The 21,306-nt window shown below is 40.7% G+C and overlaps 2 protein-coding genes across 3 annotated transcripts in view; both read right to left on the bottom strand.

The window, feature by feature from the left end:
- The window catches only part of LOC143373481 (uncharacterized), a 39,406-nt gene extending 18,707 nt beyond the window's left edge, over window positions 1-20,699 (bottom strand). The window contains exon 1 of one of the 2 annotated variants that reach the window (XM_076820792.1): window positions 20,453-20,699. The gene's annotated coding sequence lies outside the window, so the exon portion shown is untranslated. The remainder of the gene's footprint in view (window positions 1-20,452) is intronic. The other variant, XM_076820793.1, reaches the window with a different exon arrangement.
- Window positions 2,013-5,771, bottom strand: LOC143372868 (uncharacterized). The gene is made up of 3 exons (XM_076819484.1): window positions 5,025-5,771; window positions 4,246-4,334; window positions 2,013-3,187 (listed from the first exon to the last, which is right to left on the bottom strand). Exons 1-3 carry the CDS (start codon window positions 5,392-5,394, stop codon window positions 2,363-2,365), a joined length of 1,284 nt encoding a protein of 427 aa, XP_076675599.1. The 5' UTR covers window positions 5,395-5,771; the 3' UTR covers window positions 2,013-2,362.
- Window positions 20,700-21,306: the final 607 nt, after the last annotated feature.

Here is a 21,306-nt window from a genome sequence, read left to right as displayed (position 1 = left end):
ACTCCTGTCCTCGGCGGATCTCTTTTCGAAAGGATTTCCCCATGGCCCTCGGCGAATCTGACGCGGGGACACGTAGAAAGCGGATTTACTCGGGCCGTGGCAGGTCGTACGGGATTACGTCCCTCCACTTCGCGTTGGATCGACACGAGAAAATGTCTCTGATCCCTGCGACGATTCGCGATGGGCCCGAGTCAGTTTCTAGGAAGAACGAAATGTGGGACGTTCTTAAATGAGGCGCGGAAGACTTCGATTATTCTGATATAAATATTCCTTGGATTGGATAACTATTTAACACTTTCTGTTTTCTCTGTCTCTACTCCACGTGTAATGATTTCTGCTTACAAGGAATGTTTGGCAACTCGGAAAGTTAAAAAATTAGAAACTTCGCAGACTGTAGGGGAAATGTGTCCAAAACGATCCCCTTTTAAGGGGTCATTCTGGTAATCACGGCGCAAAATTCAGAAACATTCAGGGTTTTTTTCTCAGTGAATACAGTGAATAACTATGTCAAACTTTTTTCATTTATTAATCTACTTATAATGTATACAGAACAATTGTTTAAATACACTGTTACTTGTGTTTTTTCAATGTTATATGGAGTTCAAAATCGCGCCGAAAGAGAGAGGGTGTCCCCAATGTATATCTTTCTCTTTCTGCCGCCGTCTACATTTTCGCTCATTGCGTGCTCCCCCCATGTTTTTCTGCTCTAAGTTTTACCCTGAAGGATCGCTTTAGATACATTTTCCCTACTTCAAGTGATGATAATAACGTAAACAATTTTTTTCAACGATGAAACTGCGAAGAGGTGAAATCGCCCCCCAAAAAGGGTGGTGGATAAATTTTAAAAAAGTTAATCTTTTTCGAAAATTCTTTATCACCGTATCGCAGGATATCGAAACCCATAAAACTTTGAATGAAACATTTTTTCGATATCTTTTAGGGTTTATATGAAAACTCACAATTTCTTCGAGGGCGCATTTCCACCCTTAGGACCCATTTCATTGCCGAAACAAAAACTATTTACATACCTAGCATCAGCTGAGCTACATTTCTGCAAAGTTTCAAATTGTTTTGAGTTTTCTAATTGCCGAACATCCCTTATTAGCAGTAAATATAAAGATAAAGGGACATTCCAGAAAAAATTCTGCGAAAGAAGCAGAGATGGATCTACTTGGAGGATAATGTCACCCCCAAAGACAAACACGCGTCCTCCAGCGTCGCTTAGTTGCTGTAATTGCACGAAGTTTCAGAGAAATCGAACTTTGTCCCTCGTTAGTACCGCGCAACAGGCAACTGAATGTGCAATCGTCGTAGGTAGTCGACGATAATTAGAACTTTTTGCCCCGAGTCCACGCGAAGTATGAAGCGTTGAATGAATGCCAGCGAGCGTGTTCCAGGAACGTGCAACGCTACTCGAGAGCAGCTGGAAATGTAACAGGCACGCCAGCAAGGATCGGGAGCATTAGTGTCGGGCACCGGGAGTTTTACATCGCGGGCCCTACATTCCGTCTTAAGCCGCGTATTCACCTGCGCATTCGCCCCGAATGTGCATTCGGCGCGCACCGATTTTTTGCTCGTGCGGCGCGCGGTCGGTGCTCAGCGTGCATTCGGCGCGCGGTAGGTGCTCGGCGTGCATTCGGCGTGCATTCGGCGCGCATTCGGCGTGCATTCGGCGCGCGCCCGGCGCGCATTCGGCGTGCGTTCGGCGCGCGACCGGCGCGCGTCCCGCGCGCATTCGGCGCACGTTCGGCCCACGTTCGGGAATCGTGCAGTGTTCTTTCACAACAGTCTCTATAAGCATCGATCCGAAGAACGAGGAGAAAAGTCATGGACGAAAATATTGCAGTTGCTAGTGCTAGTTTCATTGTATTGTATACATTGCTAAAAAAAGAAAAGGATAAAAAGAAGAAACGTTGGTGGACGAAGAAACTTTATACCAGCAGATGCAACGAAAAATTTCTACGTGATTTAAATGCTGAAGTGGGAAGCAACCAATTTCGAAACTTTACGAGGATGTCATCGGAAGATTTTTTTATTATATTAAATTATATTCGAGATAAGATTGCAAGACAAGATACTGCCTACAGAAAAGCCATTACGCCGGAAGAAAGATTGGCCATTACATTAAGATTTCTTGCAACCGGAGATTCGTATAGTAGTATGCAATATCTATTTAGAATCTCAAAACAGGTTATTTCAAAAATCGTACCAGAGGTGTGTGAAGCAATAATTGAGAGTTTGATTCATTATGTGAAGGTAAGTCATTTATTTATCAATATACATATTAAAGTATTTATTTAAAAAAATATTATTTTGTACATATGCGAAAGAATATAATTAGGTATGTGTTTTAATATAAATTTTAATTATCGGTGTCAGAGAAGTGGGAGAAATATGAGTTTAGTGTACAATCAGAACTATTGGAAAATGGAGATGGATGTGATGATTCGGAAGGTGGAATAGACTGTGGATAGGTGTCGTAGGTGTTGGAATTGTCACTGATTGAATGTGATGAATTATGTGAATCGTGTCTATTAGAAACAGGAGTAAGTTCGGTGTAGATGGTAGTAGTAGGCGGTGTAGGTGGGGAAACAGGATTTGTAGACTGTGGAATGAATGTGGACGAAGAAGCAGGTGGAATGAATGTGGACGAAGAAGCAGGTGGAATGAATGTGGATGAAGAAGCTTGTGGATAGAATGTGGATGAAGAAGCTTGTGGAATGAATGTGGACGAAGAAGCAGGTGGAATGAATGTGGATGAAGAAGTTTGTGAATAGAATGTGGATGAAGAAGCTTGTGGAATGAATGTGGACGAAGGAGCATGTGAAGTATTATTGAGCTGTTGCGAAGGATTGGGTGAAGGCGGAATTAAGGAGGACATTTCTATTTCATAGAGTATATTGCTGATTTTATGTTGGGCTACCACTCGCTGCTGGTTGTTAAATTTTTGTAATTTGGCCGCAACATATCTCCCGAATGCTGGGCACTCGTCACTCTCCGAATTACGGGCATCAATGGCAGTTTTTAAATATTTAAAAGCTTCATCGATTCGGGGGTCTTCTTTCCGCTTGCACGACTTTTTCGGTGATTTAATTTGTTTTGCCCGTTGTGATGTTTCTTCGGGCGCGACGTCGTCCACAGGGTTAATAAGGATGTCAGCATCGACTGCTTCATCCACATCGGCAGTCTAAATACAATGAAACAAAAAAATTAAATTAATATTGAAATTTTCAGATGCCATCGACTGCAGAAGAATGGAAGAAAATATCAGATGAATTTGAGGAAATGTGGAATTTTCCGCATTGCGTTGGCGCTATTGACGGAAAACACGTACTAATACAAGCGCCAATAAAAAGTGGAAGTGACTTTTACAATTATAAGTCTCAATTTAGCATCGTATTATTAGCGTTAGTGGATGCTAACTACAATTTCTTATTCGTTGACGTGGGCTGCCAAGGCAGAATATCGGATGGAGGAGTATTTAAAAATTGTCATTTATACAAACAGATCGAGGAGCAAAAGCTCAATCTTCCAGCGTCATCTGCTATAGATGGACTAACTGCCGAGATGCCTTTCTTTTTTTTAGGAGATTCTGCATTTGCTTTAGGTCCTAATATGATGAAGCCATACCCTGGGATTAGTCCAAAAGGATCTATTAAACGGATATTCAATTATCGACTTAGCAGAGCCCGTAGAGTAGTCGAAAATGCCTTTGGGGTTCTATCGAGCGTATTTCGGGTATTGCGAAAACCGTTGCTGTTGCAACCCGAAAAGGCTCAAGTTGTTGTCATGGCTACGATTTGCCTTCATAACTTTCTACGAAACAGTAGAACTTCAAGGAATTATTACACTCCCTCAACTTGTTTTGATGTGGAAGAAAATGGAGAAATCCGGCCTGGAGACTGGAGACAAGAAAACGAACAAGTTTCCCTTTTGCCTTTCAGGTCGGTTGCACGTAGAAGTAAAGTAACCGCCGAGAAAATGCGCGACGATTTGGCAAAATATTTTTCTACGTCAGGAGCTGTTCATTGGCAAGATAAATATGCTTAATGTAATACAAAATGCAATGCTTAATGTGCCAACTTAATATGTAAGAAAGTAATAGCATGTTGCAATAAAAAATTTAACATCCTAATTTGAGTAATTCATTTTTAAGTAAAATTCTCTTCCAGTACATTCTTATGGGCACACTTCGATATTTGGTTGCATGTGATATATCAGAAAGTAATTAGAGAAACAACTTACGCTTATAGTGTTTCTGGGTTCCGTATTGTCGTCCAAAAACTGCATCGCCTTGAACGCGAACCATTTTGAATGGTAAATTTCGTCGCTTCCTGAAATAATATACATTGGAATAGTATCTTGTTCTTTTCTCTTTCGTGTAGGGGAAGAGTAGGGGAATTACGAACACTTAAGGGAAAAGTTAAATTGAAACAAAAGGCCTGACAGATGGAAAGTCTTTAATCTTTAACCTCTTTCACGGTTATCTCAATATCTTTCAACGAATATGTACGTATACTCTTCCTAACATAATTCCGGGATACTGGACACGTGAAAAACTTAGTAAATGTTAAGATAAAAGGATAAATGCCATCGTCTGTAATAGTCCCATATACGCTGTTCGTAATTACCCAAAATGAACAGAAGCTAAGAAGTTTCAAATAAAACAAATACGAGCACGTATATGTACAAAGTAATCCCTTGATTTTATTTAGAATTAAGTAACGGAACTACGAAAAAATTATGCTTTGTTGGGTAGTATAGGTTCAATGCACTATAGACTCAAAATACTCGAGCGTAAAATTGTAAGAAAAGCTACCAAAACATTTCACGACCATTATCTTTGCAGTTGCGCGCAGCCTTGCGTCGTAACACTTTCCGTAATACCAAACATAGCTAATTACATCACGTAACAATATCGCGAGAGGACAGGACAAGCGATTTCAGCGAATATCGCGGTGTTTAGGTTTATCCCGCGTTCGAAATTCCCCCACTCTCCCTTAGAAGTGTTTAATATTATTTACCTCGTCCAGTTGTGGTGCTCTTCTTAATTTTCCCCTTTTCCCGTCTGTACGAGCTTTTTAGGCTCTCCACTTTCCTCTTGCACTCTTCCGCCTCCGTTCCGATCTCCTGGGCAATTGTACACCACGCGTCGTCCTTTTTTATAGTATCGAAATAACGCGGGTGTCTGGGATTCCATAAGGATTCGTGTTTTTCGAATACCTCAAGGAGCTTGAGACAAATTTGTGGCGTCCACTCCATCATGGTGTCGTTCGGACCCGAATGCACGCTTTGGTGGACCGCCAGCAAGCGGATCGCGGCGCGAATGGCCCGGCGAACGCTCGGTTCGCATCGCCTCGATATCGGTCCATACATTGTATCCGCGCTCGTCATTTGCCGATCGGTTTGCCTCGAAACGACGAATGCGGATACAATGTATGGACCGATATCGAGGCGACTGCTGGTATATATTCGTTGTACCTGTTGGTATATATTTTCCTCGTCCACCAACGTTTCTTTTTATCCTTTTTTTTTAAGCATGTATACAATACAATGAAACTAGCACTAGCTATTGGAATATTTTCATCCAAGATTTTTCTTCTCGTTCTTCGGATCGATACTTATGGGGACTATTGTGAATGAACACTACACGATCCCCGAATGCGCGCCGAATGCGCGCCGAATGCGCGTCGAACGCGCGCCGAACGCGCGCCGAATGCACGTTGACCACTGAACGCGCGCCGAACGCGCGCCGAATGCGCGTCGCACGCGCGCCGAATGCGCGCCGAATGCGCGTCGAACGCGCGCCGAACGCGCGCCGAATGCACGCTGAGCGCCGACCGCGCGCCGCACGAGCAAAAAATCGGTGCGCGCCGAATGCACATTCGGGGCGAATGCGCAGGTGAATACGCGGCTTTAAACGAACCAAATCTAATGTGATCATTCGCCCCAATGGGAATCGTGCCACGGCTATAAGGCTGTCCTTGCACTATAAGTAGCTTATCCCACCGCAATTGTTCACCGGCGTACAGCGTATTTATGTAGAACACGCTGCAGATAAATGAACGCAGCTCCGGGAAGTGTTATGAATGAAAAGGTAAGTAGAATAGGACTCTACGTTGAGCATGGGGGATTCGTCGAGCGATAGGATCAATTGAATGGTAAGGGGAAAAACTGGGAATGTCTATCTTTCGCGATTTTGCGATTTGTAGTATACTTTGTTGATGGCAACTGGAACCACACAACTGTTGAATCAGAAAGGGTTGTAAAGTTCAAATACCCCCGAAAGGTAACGTTTAAGATTTGGTACAGATACTGGTTAAAAACAGAAAACGTCCACTGTGTACTGAAACAAAATACGGAATGTCCTCTGTAATTTTGTGTGTAATTTTTCGTGTGTGAACACTAAAATTTAGTCAAGTAGTTTAGTAAAACAATGGTAAATTACTAAATTATTCGCTACTCGACTAAATTACTCGATGCCTGCAGAGACATGGAACTGTCCAGCCTTAACAGGGGAACAGAGAAGATGCCGTGAAGTGTGTGATACATTTCACAGCTCATGCTCGAAAACTGTTTCTCAAAAAGTGGAAACAAAGTAAATATGCGATAATTATTATCGTAAGACCAAAAATTTAATATTCAAAATTTCCGTATTTTTCCTTTTGAACCGAAGTATACATATACAAATTTACGTGAAAATTGGTTAACATTTAGCAAGAAAAATTGACAAAAGTGTTAATTTTTAATACATTCTTTAAACAAAAGGAATTTTCTAAAAACTGATACGGGGGCTGGCTTCGCATTTAATAATCACAAGCTTTAAAAAAAAATTGTTCCACGCTTAATAGTTCTCGAGATATATTAAAGGGAATTTGTTTTCGACCGACACCTTTAGGCACTGTTTCGGCCCCTTCGATGTGGACGATTGCCGATACATTTTTCTGAGAACTACCTACTTCTTAGCAAAGCCCCATTAAAATCTGCGCGTGCGGGTTCGATATGTTGCCTTTCATAAGCTTCTATCATCAAGGTAAAACAAAGAATTATTAAAGAAGAAAATAATGATAACAGAAAATTAAATTCATTTGAACCTTGTTTCTGTGCTGGTGGACTGTAGTATTAAAACTTCATTTTCTCGATAAAGCTGTTTTGTGACATTCCCCGTTCTTCCCCTTGCCCTTCAATTACTCACATCTTTTCAGATAAAATGAACCCCGGTCACATTAACAACTCGCGCGATAAATCATTAATGAAAAACCTTAACCCGGGAATCCACGTGAAAGCTAAGCTAATTGTAAGCTATCCTATGCTATGCTAAGTTTTAAGAAATTAGCTTCAATGCATCCTGATAGAACCTTTTCCACCAAAAGCGAAGCTAAGCTAAGCTGTGTGTTTTTTTTAAAATGGTTTGTCTGTTATTTACAGATATGTCTCAAGTTTAGAATCAAATGAGGATAATACAAGCATACAGAGAGGACACAAATGCAAGTGGCATTTTCGCTGCATGTTCGGAATGAGACGACGCTGCAGGCTCGCGCTATCACTGTCCATTGAAACAAATCAAACCGAACAGAGGCGCGCGTTCGCCGGGATGAAAATTCTCCTCGTTATCCTACCATTCGAAGCGGACGATAGCCGTAGGAGATGTCTTTATATCGAATATAACTGCTGCTCTCTGTACCTGCGCGTACCGTGCAGAAACGTATCCAACAATGAGACGATAGGGAGGGAGAGAGACAGAGGCCTTTTCAGTATACACGAAACCGGTGGATTTATGCAAACTCACGGACCAGGATACGCTCGCTTCGCATTCAACGTCGGCCACTCGACAACCGAACAATGTTCCACCCGAACGTGGGAGAATCAAGGAAATCGTAGATGAGACGTGCACCGTGTGCAGGAATTAACGCGCCTCGGTGTGAACTCGTACATATGCGCGTAAAATATTACTGTGTGCTAACATTGTTCTGCTTGCTCGTCGCTAACAAACGAGTACCGGATCGTAGGTATATGCAGCTCTCTCGAGTCGGTAGAACTGAAGCCTCTGCCGTGAAATTGATCGTCTGTGTGGAAATTAATGGACACGCGGTTTTATGGGTTGGGGTATTTTCTAGGAAATTGATTGATAATGTCAACAGCAGGTTTACGTACAGTGGCTCGCATTAATATGCGGACACTTTTTAAAATCGCATAACTTTTTTAGAATTGGTTCAAACGACTTGAGTTTTTTTTTTGAGAAGCTAGATGGATTAGTTTGCTAAATGACGTATTTGGTCGTTTTGAAAAAAATGTATTTGGTTGGAATAGCGAAAAGAATAGTAAAGGTCGATTTTTAAACTTTTTTTTGTGAGCTTGTGATGAAAATTCAAAAAAAAAAAAACTGTTTGTAGATTGCAGTAAGTTGTATACGTGCCTAAAATTTCATCAAAATCGGTTAACGTTGCTCCGAGCTACAAACGTTTAAAGATCGCAGAATAAGGTCGAGAATCGCAAAAAATTCCCGAAATCGGCGATGATATGTATTTACCAATATTTTTGTAAATTTTCTTATCTTAACAATAAAGTTTAAAAATTTCGCGAATATTAACACAAAAAGTCGCTTTTATCCGCAATTACTTTTCCAAATACAAATTTCAACGTATCAAAATTTACATTTCTAGAAAAATACTCTTAGAGTATGATTATATGAGTATTACGAATGTACAATTATAATTCCAAAAATTAAAAGATTCCAAAATGCGAAAATGGTAACTTAAAAATGACTCTGGGGTGCAGTGAACCCCTTGTGACCAATTTGTGATTATAAGAAGGTATGACCAAGTAGGGTTAATGAAGAAACAGAAGCAGTTTGTTGATAAAGGTGACGTAATGCACTGAAGAAACTCAATTTTCACCCAACATCAATGCATCATCGTTTACCAACACCATGGCAGTTCCTTCTACCTAGAAATTTTCGAAATATCGATTTTTCGAATTTTATATTTTATTGAAGTACATCTTGAAAATATTCCCTGAAAGAGTCAAGTTAATCCGACCAAAACTGACAAAAGTTATACGCGCGTAAGTAGGTAGGTGTTCCTCGGTGTAGCGCTCAGACCCAAAACTTTAAACGCGTTTTCCTCAATTTGAGTTAGGTGTGTCGCCGACTTTGAAAACATGATATTTCATGATATTTCAAACATGTTTTCAAAGTCGGTGACACACCTAACTCAAAAATTAATGAACCCATTTACTCGCGGCTTTGCAGGCTTATTTTAGGATTAAAAATCTAAACGCTATCAGCTTTTCCTTCTTTTTCTGCCCAGATTTTTTTTACACTTGAAGAACGAGCGATTTTTTGCCAAACATCGATACTTCAACTTTGCACAGCCGCCATTTTGTCTCAAAATAAGTTTTCCAACGTCGGGCCCGACAGCGCCTAGATAATTTCATATAATATCTGAAAATTTTCGAATTTTCAATTTTGGATGATCCTGCACCGAGCTACGATTGTCACCGCAAAGCGTCTAAACAAAAAGGACGTCTCGGGGCGTCGCCTATAACTCACAAACCTTTCAATACTTTTTACCACAAAAAATACTGAAATATCCTTAAGATGTACTCTTTCCAATAGACTAATGTTTAATAATAAAACTTTATCCGTTTTCCTAGAAAAAAATCCCAAAGCAGCATGTTGTTTTGACCGTTCTAGGTAAGCCTCTCCCCTTTAAATCGTAGAAAATGATGGATCTACCTGGTGCATGCTGAAAAGTGTTCCGAATCGATCTCAATACGATCACTCGATACCAGAATAACAACAACAAAAGGAAGCCGTACAATACACCTTCAGCGTGGGAGAATCGTAGGAAACGTGCACGAGGTGTGCGGAACCTGTACCAGAACGACAAAGAGGAAGGACAATCGACATCTGTTCCGTGGCACATTGGAAACCCTAGCGACGGGTTCAGGAAGGGCAGGTTCCCATGACCGAGGGGACAGGTATACGCGCGGGATCAGGTGTGCGAGGTACACCCTCGATGGAAGACCTTTTTCAGCAGCTTCGGCTTTTCGCAATTAAGTCGATCGCTCGTGAAAAGACCACTTTCCATTGTCCAGCCACGCAGGCGAACTTCCACAATGCATTTAGCCTGGACACATTCAAGTGACAGTGGATATTCCCGTATTACAAGGAAATATCACTGAACGTACCGAGACAATCGAGTTACCGCGTTCGCGCGTCGTTGACGAGCAGAAGCGTTCGCGAAATGGGGGTGGTTTTATTGTGGGGAGTCGAAATATCGTTCAAGTGTGTTTCAATTTTTCTAAAACTGAATCTAAAGACTCCGAAATGATTTCAGTTGAATTTCTTTGAACAGTAGATTTCGAATGATTTGGGATTCTATGGCAATTTTATCGTCGAATATAGCTGGTCGGATGGATGAAAGCAATGATTCCAGAATTCCGTTGTACGTTGTACGATTCTACGCTCGGATCTGTTAATTGCGATTTATAGGTAGCTATAATGAATAGAAAAGATGAGACACGTTACAGGTGCGTTATCATAGTGGAGCGTTGCGCTAATTACATCCCACTCGAAATCATTAACCCAACTTCCATTGTGCTATTGTGTTCAGCCTTTAACGAAGCAAGTTCTCAACTACGATCTACGTGCCGCGATCAGGTCTAATAAAAGAATAGCGTATCCACGTAATTAGCCAAACGTGCACCATTACGTAGTAATGCGGTAACTCTTTTTAAGTACCGCAAAAAAAAAGGTAGTCGTATCGAAATAGCATTACGGAACGAAATCAAACGCGGATTAATGGAGAACGTTAAGGGTCCCGTCGAATGGTGGGTATTTTTATGTAGGATATCCAATTTATTCGGAACAAACGAAATTACCGCGGCACGAGCATAATATTAAGCGAGAATGCTTCTTCTGTTTGCAGAAGGGTAATTCCAAAGCGTGACACGTGCTCCGTAACTATTAGCTCGGCGTATCTGCCCTCGTTGGAATAAAGTTTACCTTAGGGTAGCCGAGTAATTACACCGTTCCGCGCTAATGATTACTTTGTGGAAGCGCAATTAAGGAGACGCATTAAATATGCTCGCAAGGAGAAACGATAAGCAGGAGCGGCGTTCAGGTACGTTACTTCAACCTAAAATGGCGCGGTATTATCCTTAAGTACATGGGCTATTATTTCAAAAGGATCTTATGGCCCCTAGCCTCGTCCCGGAATTTACAATGAATCGCGCACAATGCTCTAATAATTCCCGCCGGTAAATGCTAATATCTAAAATTTGAGAAGCGGCTATTAGCGTGGCATAATGCAGAACGAAGTGAAATCTTGATCACATGTTGCTTGGATAGCAGTTTGTAAACGAAAAGAATTATCTAGGATAAAAGTATCACGCTTTTTCTTTTCTGGATCGGATGGATATTTCAAAATAGGAATTCCTTATTTTCTACTTTCCTCTAAAAATATTGCGTAACGAAAAGGTTTCCTTTCCCTTCTAACCGTGTTATGAAAACTATGTGCACTATTCATTTCGAATGGAATATTTAAATAAGAAATGAATGTTTACTTCTACCTTACGACACAAGCATTCCAGAATATTGTCAATTTATTTAAAAAGCAACAGCAAAATTCCATTTTCTCGTATTCCATTCGAAAAATTATTTACGCTCCAACGATTCCATGCTCTAAATTAGTCTAAATCAATCAGCTGACCCAACGTTATCAAGAGATTATACAAAGATCCTGCCAGACTCAAGGATTGCATAAAAAACTGACCCATTTCCCTGAAACCAGAGGCATTTTTCTGCCCCTTCATCATCTCCACTTATCTCAGCGATTACTGCAATCAGTAGAATCATCAATTATCTACAAGAGTGCATTCTAACTGGAATATCCCCACGAGGAAGAAAAAAAATGTTTCTTTCAATTAACGACTTGGCTCAAGGCACGGTGGCGAGGCAGCTGTCGCCGACAGAAAAATGTGTGTACTCGAAAAGAATTATGCCGCGACACTTCCAAGAAAACGTTTTTAACAACAGCGTTTATTCTCGCCCCAGTATGCTGCTCCAACCAGTGCAACGTTTTCAGGAGAGAGTCTTATGAAACTCGAAAAGTCACTCATAAAATTAACTTGCATACGATTTGTGTTAAGCTCGACGAATTTATGTAACCTCTTTAATGAACCAATCAAATTATTTTTCACAATTGTAAAGATACTCCCTGTACGTTTCTATCTTTTTTAGAAAGGACTACGAAGAAATAGACAAATTATCTGTTTAATACAAATGTTACCTATACTGAAGTTAACAATCATATTATAAAAATTTCTGGAGACAATGCAAAGTGGTTGCCAACCGACCATAAAATTTTGTCCTTCTATAGAAAAGGCCCAGCGAGTTATTGGCCCCCAAAATTATATAGACAAGGGAGGGGACTATCCAAATAATAAAGTGCTTGGGTTAGATTGCATACTCAGGTATAGGGATTGCAAACCGGTAAATCGGTAAATCGGTTTGAAGTTTTTTTTCACTGATAACGTAGTAGATGTCGACGGAATTATGCGCTATATATATGCGCTACATTGCTATACATCCAATGTTTACCGGTAATTTGATAAATTACGTATTTCTCGATATTTACCGGTAAATTATGAATTTCTCGATATTTACCGGTAGATCGTGAGAAATACGTATTTCTCGATATTTGCCGGTAGATCGCGAGAAATAGTAGCGTATATATGTAGCGCATAATTCCGTCGATATCTACTACGTTATCAGTGAAAAAAAGCTTCAAACCGATTAACCGATTTACCGATTTACCGATTTACCGATTTACCGGTTTGCAATCCCTACTCAGGTATGATAAAACAATTTTACAGTTCAGGGGGCACTATACATTTCTTCCCAATCTGAAGGAAACTTCCCTGTTGCGTAATTGTTTTTCATTATATGCAAATAATGGTGTAGAACGGTGTTGCAATACCGTAAGGAAAAACAGTCGATCGAATCGTGCGGAAGAGAAACGACAACGATAAAGCGTAAGAGAAAGAAGCGAAATGACCAGCATTGGCTAAAAACACATAATTAGAATGCTCGTACAACTGCACAATTTGTTTCCTCGTTAATTATACGACAGGCTCGCGACCGAGATTCAACGGATAAAGACTATGTATTACAGCATCCACGGAAAGTTAAGAGAGGGGTGTCTCTTAAACATCTTTGGGACGCATCCTCCATGAGCTTCCATCGCGATTACGCGACTTTTCGTTTCGCTTAATGTCACCCGTTATCGTCTAACTAGGGGCATTACTCATAACTTGTGCTGCTTTGTTTCTCATTAAAAGGCAACTTCCACGCTGATAACTCTAGCGCATTGTGCATAAAGATAATTCCAGGATCCTCAGGAATATTTCAGAAATTAAAGTAGTACTTTGAGTATCTTTGCTGGAAACTCAACACCGCATTGAGAAACTGCAATGTCTTGCCAACCAGCGAGGAAATGTGATATTCAAATGCAAAGATGATTAAAGCTTCTTCAAATATAGGTACAATTACTCCAGTTTTCATTTTTACTTCCACTGTTACTAATAAATTAGTTACTGCTCAGAAATGAACTACTAGAATAATTGAGGTACTGAAATGGTAAACGATGTAAATGCGAGACATTCAAATTTTTTTTTTAGTTAAAAAATATATAAATTCCATGTTGAATACAGTGGTAAACGCTGTAAATGCTAGAATAACTTATTTTAGGTTGTAGAACTGTCGCGAGATAAAGCTGAGGCCAACGACGCACAGTGTTCTATATTGATGGTCTAGTGGGAGAAAAATCCAAAATCATGACCATTCAAAAATGAACGAATCTTGGTCATACAATTAGCCACTGACAAGGCCATTTTAATAAGCCTTGGCACGAAGGATCTATGTCGAAATTAAGTAAATAGGTGTCCGAGCGTTTCAGCTAATAGGCCTTAATAATAGAGATATTTACATGTAAATTATTAAAAATTTCATAGTGGCCGTGGGGTTTTAGTGGGTAAAAATCCCACACTAGCCTGGCGCCCGCGAGAGATTCCCTTCTGGAAGCGTCGGGGTGCATTTCGAAGATGTCTCTACGTTAAAAAAAACTTTATAAATTTATTTTATTTTTTTTTTAACTTGGGGAAATCTTCAAAAGGCACGATCCTTATTTTCAATACTTATTTTCGACATAGATCCATCGTGCCAAGGCTCATCAAAATCGGTGTCTACCACATGGTTTCCTCCCCTTGTGGGTCAGAGATGTCGGAATGACATGGTACGCAACTTTATGCGTATTTCATAAAAGTAACGAACAAAATCAAAATATAATCATAAAAATGATGGAATTCTTCAATAGCTTTCGTTGAAAAATCTCTAGATACCCAGGTACCTCATGGAACCTGAAAATGTTTGTGCTGTTTTGTTCTATTTGCTTTATAGAGTTCATATTCACAAGTTATAGCTGCAAATATTTGCAACTCTACATAATTTTTATACATAATTAAAATAACTCTATCTTAAAAAATGGTGATGTTAGGAGCTATAATGTGTAATTCATTCTAAATAACGTGTTTGTAAACAATTTTTCTTTACAAAGCACAGTTCATATTCGCTTTCTACGTTTTAAGAAACCCCAGAATACGAATTTTGGTTTCAAAAAACCCTTGGAGGCTGACTTTTAACTTTTAAGGGTGGTAAAACAATGTGAATGGTGTTTTTCAAACAAGCAATAAACATTTCCACCTAACTGATGATTTATGTACGACCTGCGTCTTTTGTCCCGCTAGATTGTAATTGGACAGACACTGTGCGTCGCCAAGAAAATACTGAAAATTTCACTACTGGCACTTGCATCATTTACCACTTCAATCCCTCAATTATAAACTGTAGAAGTTCGTAATTTTTCTGTGTCTCGATATTTGCACGCGTCTTCACCTCAGATTTCACCAACCACCGAGGTCCTACCGCCCCAACGTACATTTCACTGCCAGGAAAATATTCAGAAACGTAAAAAAAAAAAAAACAGAAGCAGCTCGTATCAGTCCCTACGTCCCCGAAGCAAACACCGATTTCCCCCGCAGTAGCCATTCCCCTTAAGTCCTAATCAAACCCGAGGACCCTCGTAAACCACCCTTAATAAACGTCCCCCAAATATAGCCAGCGATTAAGGTCCCCGTTTTTATTGCCCCGCCGCGGCAGCGCAGCCTTTCCCCGCGTCGGGGTGACCCTTTTTATTAACGCCGCGAGCACCTGCGATAACTTCTCATTTGCTCCCTGTTATCTAGGGCCCGGATGACACGCGTTCACGGTTGCGCCAGAGGAAGGTCAGATGGAGATCGCGAGATTAGATGAAACGGGAGAAAAGTCGCGAGGGAAGAAGGTCGACGGAGGAAGGAGGAGGAGAGGGCAGAAAGGTGCGAGCGAGCGAAACGGAGAGAAGTCGCGGAATCGGGAGGGAAAAGGAGACGGGGAAAGGGAGAAGGAGAGACCGCGGGGATGAACGAGGAAGAGAGAGAGGGCGAAGAGAAAGAGGTGTATCAGCTAGCCGGAGAGTTCGTTGCCCGATTGCTTGCCTTCACCGTGCCTCTTCTTTGCCGTTCGTTTTGTCCTTTTTTATTCACCAGCATCGAACACGCGTACACGGCCGCAGGTAGGTACATACGGGAGTGCCTGTTTCGTCGAGGGTGACGTCACCGATCGACAAATCTACCCAGGTGAGTTCAGGTTGCCCCGACGGGGCCGCCGTTCCCCCTCTTCCTCCGCGCCCCTTCGACGGGAGTATAAAATAACCAGTGTCAATACAGGCGACGAGCTCGAATCCGTTTCAATATCGAGGGGACACTTTAATCGTGTTTGCGTTATGCATAACGAGGCTGCGCGCCCGATAATGGACATTTTTATCGGTCCACGCGGGGAACTGGGGGCACCGGGCGTGTATGGGTTCTTGTGAATGCTGCTAATAACGCATATATTAGAGGTATGAATGAAACTTTGCGCGGGACTTATAGCTAGCCCCTTTCGTACAGCTTTGTAACAGGAGGAAGCGTGATTCTGTACGGTTGGGGGTTAGAATAATTGTGAAAAAGAGTCTGATTAAAATGGTCACGAATATTAAGTATCGGGCGAACCATTGACAGCTGACGATGCACAAAGAGATACATACATGTTTTGTAGGATTTGCGGCACGAAATGTTTTACAAGCGGAGGACACCATGTGGTAGACACCGATTTTTATGAGCCTTCGCACGAAGGATCTATGTCGAAAATAAGTGAATAGGTGTCCGACCGTTTCTGCCAATGGGTTTTAATAATAGAGATATTTACAGAAATATTAAAAATTATTAAAAATTTCATAATGGCCGTGGGGTTTTAATGGGTAAAAATCCCACACTACCCTGGCGCCCCCAGGGGATTACCCTCTGAAGGAGTCGGGGTGCATTTTGAAGATTTCCCCACGTTAATAAAAAATTATAAAAAAAATTATAAGAAAAATAATTTATAAAGAAAATTATAAAAAAATTATAGCTTTTTTTAACGTGGAGACATCTTGAAAAGGCACCTCAACGCCTCCAGAAGGGAATCTCCCGCGGGCGCCAGGGTAGTGTGGGATTTTTACCCACTAAAATCCCACGGCCACTATGAAATTTTTAATATTTCTGTAAATATCTCTATTATTAAGACCTATTGGCAGAAACGCTCGGACACCTCTTTACTTATTTTCGACATAGATCCCTCGTGCCAAGGCTCATAAAAATCAGTGTCCACCACATGGTGTCCTCCCCTTATTAGTGAAAATTCTGGATTGCGATTTGTATTCTGTATAATTAACGATACAAATAATCGAGGTATTCGTAACACCGATCTGGACTATATAATTACTCCACTGCTTCTACGTAGCCAATGAATATACGCATCACGTGATAAGTCAGATTTGAATATCAAATCTAAATACAGGGTTCGCAATAACGTTCCGAGTATTCTGCGGGATCTTGTTTTTTAATGCCACGAGGGCAATCGTGCATCGTTGCTCAAGCTCGTTAATGCAGTACTTCCTAACAAGGATAAATACAAGTGACAAAAGCCTGGGGACAATGAGAATCCGCTGTGGAAGCCGAGGATCGCGATCGTTGGTATGAAAGCTGCATCTATGATCGGATGAACTTAAGGGTCGATCGTCATTAACGCCCATGCAAAGGGGATCGCGCGCGATGTCCGAGGCAACGTCCTAACAATAAGATTAACAGTCGCACAATGCAATTATCGTTAAAGCCGTGTCCTTTCGCGCTTCCAACGTAAGGAACGATCCCTCGGCTTAAGGCTGTCCATTATACGGTCGTTCGCCATTTTTGCAGATACAAATTGCTGTTCATTGTTCACCGTATAAGAGCTCGCCTGGGTAACGTTCGGATCTAGTCGATTCAAACGATCACGTTCCACGGAAAAAGGAAACTGATGATACACTAGAAGATGTCTCTGCGTTCTGAAGATGTGTCGCTGATGTCGAATAAGGGTTGCCTTTAAATCATCGACAATGTTTTCATCGACACGATTTCACCGACACCGAGTTCGCCGGCAATGTTTATTTACCGACACGTTGAAATCACCGACAATCAGTTCATCCACATTGACACCGACTTCTACTGTGTATAAGTCTTATTATTCAGTAGAAGTCGCTGTCAATGTCGGTGAACTGATTGTCGGTGATTTCAAAGTGTCGTTAAATAAACATTGTCTGCGAACTCGGTGTCGGTGAAATCGTGTCGATAAAAACATTGTCGGTGATTTAAAGGCAACCCGCCAAATAATATATGCAAATGTGTGTGTCTTTGGGAAAATTTCTGGAAAAACTTTGTAGAAGATTTTGTATCAAGAGAACAGATAAGCAATATTTTTCTGAATTTAAGAGACACGAAAGTAGCACTGTGCCAGCTTTTAAAACTATGTATAAAAGTTAAAAGTTCCTCAAATCATGGAGATAGAAAATATTGGACTTATAAAATACTGGTCAGGAAACTTTTCTATGATTAACTTGACATGCTGAAGATTTAATATAAAACGTAGACTGCTATTATTATTGTACTGTGCTGTTGCTGGATAGAAGAAAATATATGTTTGGGAAAAGTTGTTGCGAATATTTTCCCCCAAACAGAATGCAGACAAGAATTTCTTACCTGATTTCACTCAGGTAACATCGCGTTTCAGAGTAGAATGCGTATAATCTCATTGGCCTGCCGGTGCAACGTGAAAAAATATTTACCAGGCTGTGGCTAATGTACATAATCAACATCCTTGAGAGAACTAATTTTGTCGTGGTTGCTTGTTTCGACAGTGCGCTTTAATTGCACACAGTCGATTTCATATCTTGAAACAATAGAGGCTGGTCAAACTTCATTATCCTTTCCCTAATTTACATACCCAATTCATCGCATCGCAACTGCTCCAATTTCGCAGGTCAATTTTCATGTAAAAGTGACAAATCAGTTATGCTCCAAATTTCCAACTCTCTATTAAAATACCTTCATTACGTGTAATGACTGGGATAAAAGAGAGAGATAATTAATTATCCTTTCATGATTCTATACTCAATGTTATTGTGAATACAAGTTTGCATGTCCAATTTTAATAAAATCGTTGGAATGTTGAATTTTCAAAGAGTGAAGAGTTAATATGAGTTATGATAAGAGTTAATGATGACTATACAAAATCATTGACCTATTTATTTATTTATTCGAAGGAAGAATAATTACTTTGTGAAATTATTCCTGCGGATTTATTGAACGTTTAAAATCGAAAGTAATTTAAGCGAATCGATTACACAGTGTATGAAACTTCTGCTAAACCAAAGATGGTCGAGCCTCGCACGCATCTTGGTGGAAAGTTTTCGAATGATTAAACGCCAGTTATCAGCATTATCAGCAAGGTAATTTATAATTGTAGTTCCCGCGACCAGTGGCTAATAATTTTAATTTGTTTCCTCCTTCTTGAAACCTCGTATTTATACCGGCAGAAAGAATTCGGCTATGATTTATCACTGGCTACTACGATTACGGATGATGCGAATATATTAAATGCAACTCTCTGGATGCACGACGCGTGCATTTACATAATTTATACCGCGTATCGGGCATATTTACTAAATCAACGACCTCTAAACGCTTACTGACGACCCGCGGAAGCGTTTGTGTACCTTCCCACGGAGATAACGAATTGATGAATGATAATTACCCTCGAGAGCTTCTCTCAAGTGTCTAAGAAAATGGAGCAAAGTGCCCAAGCTTCATCCACTTGCTTTGAAAAACAGAATTCAAAATACTCCACGAGTGAAACAAATTACTCCAATAGAAATTAACAAGTGAGTCTCAGTAAATATTGAGAAAAATTTAACAAATTATTTTCGTTTATAATAAATTATAATTTTGGCGATCGAATCCATTCCTGAAAATAATTGTGAATCTAAAGTTCGTATAATTATAGAACAGAATCTTTGTGCAAGTTTGTGCAATTAAATGTCACTAGAAATTGTAACACAGATAATTATTGCAGGTGATTTATTGAATTTTCATTTCGGTTACAGGGAACAATATCTGATATTAAATTCCAACACGATCTAAACCTAAATACAGAGTTCATCCTATTGATGTGTTTCCTTTGAACCCGTCTGAACTCGAAATTTATATTTTGATGGATCCAAGGCCAACATTCACGCGACATTCAACTTGTAAACACTCGACCGCGCTGCGACTCCTGCTGGTCGAATACGATTTATACCCGTTCGTGGAAATTGTGCTTCCTAGGAAGCAGAGCTGCTATCTTGAAACCCCAAACAAAGTCTCCGTCCAGTGAGAAATTCTGCGAGAAACATTTCAGCTACGGAAACTGGAAGAAATGGCGAGCCATCTAGCGAATGTTTCACTAATTGGTCGCTGGCTGACAAAGGAACGGCGGTTGCTATTTGAAGCTTCCCTTAGCAGCGGCAACTAAAACTTAGGACACTCAAAGAAAATGCGGTGCATAAATCTCTAAAGAGCCGCATTTAGAATGCATTTGCCGACGATGCAGCAGCTCTTTTAACTGCAACTTTGCAGCAGTCTGGACGTTGGATCGCGGCTTTCTTAAATTAGCGTCGATAATTTAGACGAAACGGGACAGTCAAGTCTACATTCTCAACTTAATAAATTGTAGAATTTCCAAATAGCAAGCACGAGGTTGCTCGGAACCTTCATACGCAAACTAAGTCTCTTAGGATGCCTGAAACTCTGCACAAAGTAACACTTTCAAAGCGACGTTCAACGAGCAATTAACCACTGCAATTTTATAAACAAATGCTCCAAACTGTTGACTAGAAACTGTCCAATGAAAAATTGCAATGCATCCGGTAGATATTCATTTTGATTGAAGAAGAAAGAAAGAAAAGAAGTGTCAATATCTCACCTCGGACTAGAAGATACTCCTCGAATCAATGCATAATAGCGGACCAGTGATGATTTATTCGCAGGAGAAGCGCACTGGACGAACTTCACAGAGAACGAAACCCTTTTCCAGATCGCAACTGCACTGTTTGATGATATTTCGACGCCGATTCACGCGGTATCACGATCCCCTGACGGGTTTATTTGCGAAGGATCGGATGGTAGAAGCGATCACCGGCACGACTCTGTCGAAACTGGCGAGCGGAGAAACAGACGGCGGCGAGGAACTTCGGCTTTCCAGCCTACGCGCCGATGCACGTGGGTTCCGGGGAGGGGAGGATCGGGGCAAGGGCCCTGTAGGTAGTAGGCAGTAGGTAAGTATCCGCGAATAGCATTTCAGTCGATGGGAAACAGAGTGGTGTAAATCATTCGCGCCCTTCGCGAACCGTCCGTTTCCTTTTACCTTCTTTGGACGAATCTCTTCGAACTTCGATGATCCTTAGCATTTTGCTCCTATCTACGAATTCCTACCGTTTTTTTCTCGTCGTTTTTCCCCTCTCTTCAGTTTTTAGCAGTTGCAACAGGTACTTTGGTTCCGCCGATATGATCGCATTCGGTTCAGGTGTTCAGAATCGTCGATACTTGTTGCAAGGTTTTCTTAACGTTGCAGTTGATTGCCTCTGTCATTTGCATAGTGGTACTATACAGTGGCGGACGAAAGAAGGTTTACAACCTTTAAAATCGCATAACTTTTTTAGAATTGGTCCAAACGACATGAGGTTTTTTTAGAAGCTAGAAGGATTAGTTTTCTAAGTGACGTGTTTCGTCGTTTTGAAAAAAAATGCAATTGATCGGAATAGCAACAAAAATAGTAAA

The sequence above is a fragment of the Andrena cerasifolii genome, chromosome 9 (assembly GCF_050908995.1).
Source record: "Andrena cerasifolii isolate SP2316 chromosome 9, iyAndCera1_principal, whole genome shotgun sequence".
NCBI lineage: Eukaryota > Metazoa > Arthropoda > Insecta > Hymenoptera > Andrenidae > Andrena > Andrena cerasifolii.
Note: the sequence above shows the minus strand (reverse complement) of the source record. Positions and strands in the feature narration are given on the sequence as shown.

Bases quoted from the DNA above. Each gene is read 5' to 3' on its own strand.
- LOC143372868 (XM_076819484.1), bottom strand. From the start codon at position 5,394: ATGACGAGCGCGGATACAATGTATGGACCGATATCGAGGCGATGCGAA. The intron at 4,335-5,024 runs GTAAATAATATT...ATATTATTTCAG, and splicing joins GAGCACCACAACTGGACGAG to GAAGCGACGAAATTTACCAT. The intron at 3,188-4,245 runs GTAAGTTGTTTC...CATTGTATTTAG, and splicing joins AACCCAGAAACACTATAAGC to ACTGCCGATGTGGATGAAGC.